General features: G+C 31.0%; 1 protein-coding gene across 1 annotated transcript; it reads right to left on the bottom strand.

Annotated features, from left to right (window-relative positions):
* Positions 1–3,734: 3,734 nt before the first annotated feature.
* On the bottom strand, positions 3,735–6,414 carry LOC136970628 (aurora kinase-like). Its single transcript, XM_067265074.1, has 12 exons — positions 6,308–6,414; positions 6,176–6,230; positions 5,870–6,034; positions 5,591–5,794; positions 5,274–5,368; positions 5,063–5,199; positions 4,894–4,979; positions 4,706–4,781; positions 4,498–4,635; positions 4,344–4,423; positions 3,818–3,892; positions 3,735–3,740 (listed from the first exon to the last, which is right to left on the bottom strand). The coding sequence occupies exons 1-12, from the start codon at positions 6,319–6,321 to the stop codon at positions 3,735–3,737; spliced, it is 1,131 nt and encodes a 376-aa protein (XP_067121175.1). The 5' UTR covers positions 6,322–6,414.
* Between the last annotated feature and the right edge of the window lie 554 nt (positions 6,415–6,968).

The raw sequence follows: 6,968 nt of genomic DNA, 5'->3' as shown, positions 1-6,968 counted from the left end.
GGAACAATTCTTGTATAGTATTCGCGAGACTGTCGGGCGGGCACTCGTTAAGTTTTGCATGAATTTGTCTTTTCGGAAGGTAAAAGTATTATATCAAAGGTAGAGAGTGGGCAGATAATACGTAATGTTGCTGGGCAGTATGGCTTAAACAGGTCTACAGTAGGTCGCAGTACAATCGTATTTAAGAATTATACAATATAATCAAGAAGACTGAAGCAGCTAAACGAGTAACGAAAATTACATCTGAGAAATAAAGAACATTTAAGAGCTCATAATGGAACTTGAAACGCATCTGACGACGGAAGAACGCCAAGAACTCTTGAATGAAGAACACCAAGAAACTCGGCTAGAAATGTTTTTTTGAAAGGAGGATTAATGCCGATATCTGCTATTTAAAATCTTTGGAAAAGTGGAAGGATGTCAGAACAACGATCTTAGAATGGCATCCAAACCAGGTTGAGGCTTGGAGATCTCTACAATTACAATTCCATTAATTACTTCTAAAAAATTCTTAAGAAGAGAGAAAAATAATCGACATTAGACAGATTCTTTAACCCCCTCAAACGGAAAAAATATGACTAATAAAAATGCAAGACTGTCTACGTATGTATTTTTATTATGACATATAAATAAACGTAGTAAGAAAGCATATATTTTTTTATTTTCTTGGGGTCTCCAGAACGAATTAATTAAATTCCAACTAAAACCTACGGTAAATCGATAATCGGTTAACGAACAATTCGAATAGCGAACTAAGTGTTGGAACGAATTATGTTTCGTTAACCAATCATCCACTGTATTATATTATGGAATTTGTTTGATATTTACGAAGGTTATCTTATGAGTTTATAACACCGAGTGCCCAATCCAACACATTTTTGAAATTCTTTAAATTGTGTACAGTAGAGGAATAATTTCAGGTTTAAAATCGGCACCTCCGAAAACCACTTAAATCATATTTTATGTTTACCGGTAACTTTCTATTATACAATTTTCCTATCCGAATGCCACCATACTGCTTGTCGGACAGAAAGAAGACTGTCGCTGACAGTACTTCGACCTCCTGCAACAGTACTTGACCTCCCGGAAGAGAAAATGGTCAACGACTATTAATTTGTTAACAGATTTCAAGGAATCCATCGCATTTAATAACAATCAGATAAATTTAGAAAATTATTACTACAATATTACCTATCTACAAAACACATTTTTGTATAGATTATCAAACTGATAATTTCTATAACATTGTATATATGATATTTTTGAATTAAAGACCTTTTCTAACAATTAATATTTTTATTCCAATTTCTTAATCTGAAATTACATGATTGAATTACAAAAACTTGCGAACACATATGTAGTATACAATGGTATAAATTCGCATATAGTGTCCTAAAATTCTAGTCACTTTCGGTCATTCAATAGCCCTCAGCTAGTCAACTACTAGAACCATATGGTCATTCACTGGTAATTTTTCAATTTTAAAAACACTCTGTCATTAATTTAATAAATACTACAGAAAATTAAAAATTCAGTTTTTGAATGAGTAGTGCGAGTTCTCGGTAACCAGCGTTGACCATTACTTATGTTAAATGTCTGTTTCTTAAATGATTATATACAAATCTCTATTATTAAGATACTTAATCGGTCATTTACTTGTGTAACTACCTTATTCTTTAATAATTGATAACTTTCACCCGATTAACCCTACGTCTGCTAACTTGGAGGACTGTTTATTTATTTATTATTGTATATTTTAGTAATGCCGAAAATGCATAATTACTATCCCCGATGAAGACACGAAACAAGTCAATGTAAAAATTCAACAATTTCTACAGTAAAATTAGGATATACAAAAAAAGTAAATGTTAAAAGACAGCATAGGGAGAAAACCCAGATTTATACATTCTTTTAATACTTATACATTTTTAGTATACTGTAGACTATAAAATGAAGAAATTTTACGATACAATTTTATCTGTTTTCGTATTGAAAAATATTTATATTGGAAATATAAGGATAAAAACGAGAGAGATCAGAAGGTGCAATGACTTTTTAATGGATATTGATATCAGTTTCGAAATCATTATTAACGCCCTTTGCCGTAATAATTAACGCAGTGCGAAGGAGAAATAAAGAAAAAAATACTGTAAGTTAGTACTTATAACAGCCGAAATTGCCGAATTCTCTTTCTAAGTAAAAATAAAATTTTAGATAAACGTTCATAGAAGTTAAATAATGAAAATAATTATTATATTAAAAAAACGTTTCTTTAGCTTGTAAATTATTTATTTTGTATAAATACATTTATACAATAAATATAAATAAGTGACAATGTAATTTCTTCATTATAAATAAATTTATAATAAATAATGTAAAGAATTTTATGTGCATATTTTGCTAGGTAACTACTATTAATAATTTATAAATATCTGCGAAATTAATGATTACAAGTGTTTTTAATTATCAACGGGGTTGTTGTACTTTGTAATACTTTAAAATATAAATTCGAAATTCAGGAAAATTAGAGCAATTTTACATATCCTGGCCCCATACCACACCGCTCACTCCTAAAGAAAGTATTTCCTGTGGTTCAAATTTTAATATATGAAGTGGTGTCGAGCATCCTGAGCCATCACCAAATTTACAAATTATAATCGTATACACCATTTACAGCCGACTTGTCTCTCGCTTATCGAAACGCGTGTGAATGGGCCTCTCTACGACAGAAAGAACCTGCTATTCGACTCTTCCATTCGGATTTCGAAGCCTAGTTCGTGTGCATTCGCCAAATTTAGCAACTTCTGTTAAAATTGGGTAAGAATCTCTCTTTCTCAAGACGCTAGAATAAGCCTACCTGTACCAAACACATATACTCTCACGTGTGATCCTGTTCTATCGCTCTCTTTTAGCATATTAAAACACTATTTCTAACATATTTTTTTTTTTTTTTTTTTTTTTTTTTTGCTTTTATCTTGGTGTCTCCATATTGTTCAATGACAGATTGAAGCTAACCTCATTACTAATATTGTCCATAAGGTTCTCTATAACTGTATAACGTTGAAAAATTAATGTTTATGCACTTAATTTGTGTTTATAGAAAAACAATATACAAAGTTTATGTAATTCCGAATCAGTTTATTTTTCTTCGTGATTTTAAAAAATAAAAAGTTCTAAACTTTTTGAAAATTATGGAAATTTTTATTAGTAATTTATATTTGATTTAAATCAGTACAATCTTGAATGTCAAATATCGTGTGTAATTTCGTCACTAAAATTTAAATGTCAAACCAATTTGAAATCTTCACTTGTCCATAAAAACAGATTAAAATCGAAAGTTCAAGAATGTCGGAAGAACAATCGAAAACTGCAAAGTATTTCAACGTTATTAACATTAAAAATGTTCCTCAGTGATACTTTTTCATGTGTTCTTGCAGAGAAACTTCGTCGTCAAACCTGACTTGACACACGACACATTCCATTTCATATCGATCGGTTCTTACTTCTGAGAACAGATCGAAAGACGTCGATAGTTTCACATCTGTTTCGAAGGCAGCGTCTTCGTGAATGTCTTCAGGATCGTGTGATATGTCGCTTGTCAATCCAGAAATGTAATAATGATACAAATAATGTAAATATAATAGGCTATATAATACATTTTTAAAACAAAACCAAGTAAAATTGACACATTCTTTATTCAAAAGCTTCATTTTCAGTTTATTCCGCTGAAAACCTTAAGTCTGAAAATACAAAAAAAAATCAGTTGTTTTATTTCGTACAATGACATTCAAATGCTATATTGGAAAATAAAACATACTATTTTGGGCCAAGGCACTCGATGAAAATACTCGTGTTCCCTTATATTTGCTTCTAAAGGACGTCTATACGGGTCCTGAAATAATCAAAAACAAATAATAACTGATTCAAATTTACTATTCGAATTTCGAATATTTTCCTCTGTGTGTTATTTCGGATAAAACAAATGTTATTAAACTAATTGGCAACACGTTATTAAAAAAAAATATAATATAAATGTATTAGTCCGTATCTGCCCATATACTGTGATGCCTTTTTGTGTATTTCTTTTATTTTTTATATTGTTGTTGCTTTCGTGTATTTAGTATATTTTATTTTAGTATTTATTTGTTAATTTATCTATTTCTTCGTTGCAAATTTGAATATATAATGACCGAACGTACCATTTATTAGAATTTTGAAATACGTTCGAATGCCAGTTCACATCAGTATGGCCTATTCCATTAGACTGAAAACGTTTCTCTTCAATTACATAAACTATTCTAAGCGATAGAAGGTGTTAAATGCCTTATTAAGTATAAAATTACCTTTTGCAATAAGTCGTTAATGAAATGTCTGGCTTCATCCGATAATTCAGCAGGATACGACACCTTCACATTTAAAGCAGCTGCAAACACATCTTAATAGTAATTATCTTATATTGCTATTATTATTATTAAATTAACAATTTTGATACATTACCTCTTATCCAATTGTAACGGGGCAATAAATACACGTTCTCAATATCCAACGCTTCTTTCACATAAATCTCCAGAGGGGTTCTTCCAACCAACGCTTGAAATAACACGATGGCGAAAGCCCACCAGTCACAGTAGGAATCTACAAACAATACGTTCATTAGTACATCCAACAATATGATACGAGCAAGTGTGAAAATACAAGCCCCTACCGTAAGGCTTCCTCTGGAGAATTTCCGGACACAGAAATAATAACGTTCCACAAAAATCTCTTGGATTTCGTTCGTACTGAAAAAGGTAATAATAAAACAGTCAAGAGATCGTTAAAAAACTACAATTCAGGAATTTTACAATGTTTATTTTATATATGTAATATATTTTAATATATATTATATATTACTGTGGACAGACCGAAATCAATTACTTGTGCACCTTTGTACACATCTAACATAACGTTGTTTGAACTAATGTCTCGATGTATTATTCCTATTCAAAATAAAAGCATTATTTCTCCACTCTTTACACATTTATGAACTAAATAAGCAAATACATTTACAGGAAATAATTACCATTCGTATGAATATACATAATGGCAGAGGCCACTTGAGCGGCAAACACTTTTGCTTTGCTCTTCGCTATAGGACTATTCTTTTGTATAAATGTGGTCAAAGTTTCTCCCTCAACAAAATCCGAAACAAAGCAACAGCTGAAAAATAAAACTTATTATCTCACAAAGCACAAATTATTATAAATAACTCAGGTGAAAAGAGAAAAACTTACACTGTGTCAGTTTGGAGGAACCGAATGAATCTGACGATATTCGGATGGGCGGACACAGAATTCCAAACGATTACTTCTCTCCGGATTTCACCAAACTATAAATAAATGAATGATAAATACACACAAAATATAAATTTATAAATAATACTAATGTAAATTCATAAAGCATTGATTACGCTTATTCTCAATATACTGATTAAGAGAATTATTCTTTTTAATATATATGTATATTTTATTCGTGATTAGTTTGTATATTCCAGAAATTGTTCTAAATCCCCATAATGTACAGAATATCGATATTTATTGTTAAAGAATACCTGATTAGAAAAAGAGAATTCCTTCTTTACAACTTTTAAAGCCTTTTTCTTTCTGGAGTATTTGGTCTTAACCAAATAAACAATCCCAAAACTTCCACGTCCAACTTCTTTAGTAATTTTGTATTTGTCAATATAGTGTTTGTCTTTATCAAAACAGTCGTGTTCCTGCTTTGAATCTGCGAGTTTCTTTACCGATTCGTAAGTCTACAAAATTATAAAAATGATTATTTATTTACAAAATTTGCTGACGGAAGGAAGACAGAAAGAACGAAAACTTACCTCCGAATCAGAAATCTCGCCTGAAATGCAACAACATAACAAGAATTTATAGAAAAAATTTCTTAAAACTCCCATAAACTTTCTATTTTTCGGGTTATTTGCTTGCAACTGCGACTCGTCTTTCTTCGAGGAGTCACATTTTGTTGCAGGCGAATCTTTGTCATTCTACAAAACATCAAGATAAAAAACATCAATGTTTGCAACGTTATCGATAAGAATGTTTTAAAAAATTAACCAAAAATCTTCCTTATCTTAATCTCCTCAAAGAATAATTCCGATTTTCTTACAGAGAAATCAATGGTTTACCTGAAATGGGTAATCTTTATTTTCCTGAACACTCGGTTCAGAATCTTCTCTCCTACTATAAAGGAAGTCTATTAATTCATACTTCATATTTAATAATTCGTATGAATAAACACAATTACTGATTACATTTACCTTTTCTTCTTCATTTTATTTCTGAAAATTCGCAACACAACTTTTTCGGCGCAAGGAAACGTTCCACTCAACAATAGCAACTCGACAATTGAACTCAAAGGTATTGTTGAAAATTTATTGTATTAATGACGCCGTAGAGTGTGATATTAATAAATTTTTTATATTTTTCATCTATGCTTTGAGAAGTCATTTTTATGACACTTGTTGTGGGTCGGGCCATATACACAATGGGCAAAGTAATGGAAGACTGCATTCTTCACGTGCAGGATGGACCATTTTCCAGAAATATTACAGTTTTTAGTCCGAATTTGAATCGCTCTTGTCACTTTAACCGCTCAATAAATCCCCCGTCACATTTTACTCTTAAATACTGCCAATTTGGAATATTTATGATTTCAATGGACTTTTCATTTACAAAAATCTGTTCGTGGTCTTAATAATATGCCACTTTTGGTTTAAAGTTGAACGCAGAAATATAATTTGAAAATTTTTAAACGAAAAAGATAATCAGAAATTAAAAATTGTTCTTTCATTCGGCCTATCGTTGGGGTTGAGCTCAAATGAAGTCGTCAACGGTGGTGCGTAGAAAACATCCGAACTCACCGCTATTTTATATGCGCTTTTTCTGTTGAGCCTATTGAAGAGAGTTGGCCTTTCACAG

The sequence above is a fragment of the Centruroides vittatus genome, unplaced genomic scaffold, assembly GCF_030686945.1.
Source record: "Centruroides vittatus isolate TY-2023 unplaced genomic scaffold, ASM3068694v2 contig_2071, whole genome shotgun sequence".
In the NCBI taxonomy this organism is placed as follows: domain Eukaryota; kingdom Metazoa; phylum Arthropoda; class Arachnida; order Scorpiones; family Buthidae; genus Centruroides; species Centruroides vittatus.
Note: the sequence above shows the minus strand (reverse complement) of the source record. Positions and strands in the feature narration are given on the sequence as shown.

What these genes read in the sequence shown, in the direction of transcription:
- LOC136970628 (XM_067265074.1), bottom strand. An exon ending in TCTCCAGAGGAAGCCTTACG is followed by an intron (nt 4,636 to 4,705) that starts GTAGGGGCTTGT and finishes TATTGTTTGTAG; the next exon opens with ATTCCTACTGTGACTGGTGG. An exon ending in CCGTTACAATTGGATAAGAG is followed by an intron (nt 4,424 to 4,497) that starts GTAATGTATCAA and finishes ATGTGTTTGCAG; the next exon opens with CTGCTTTAAATGTGAAGGTG.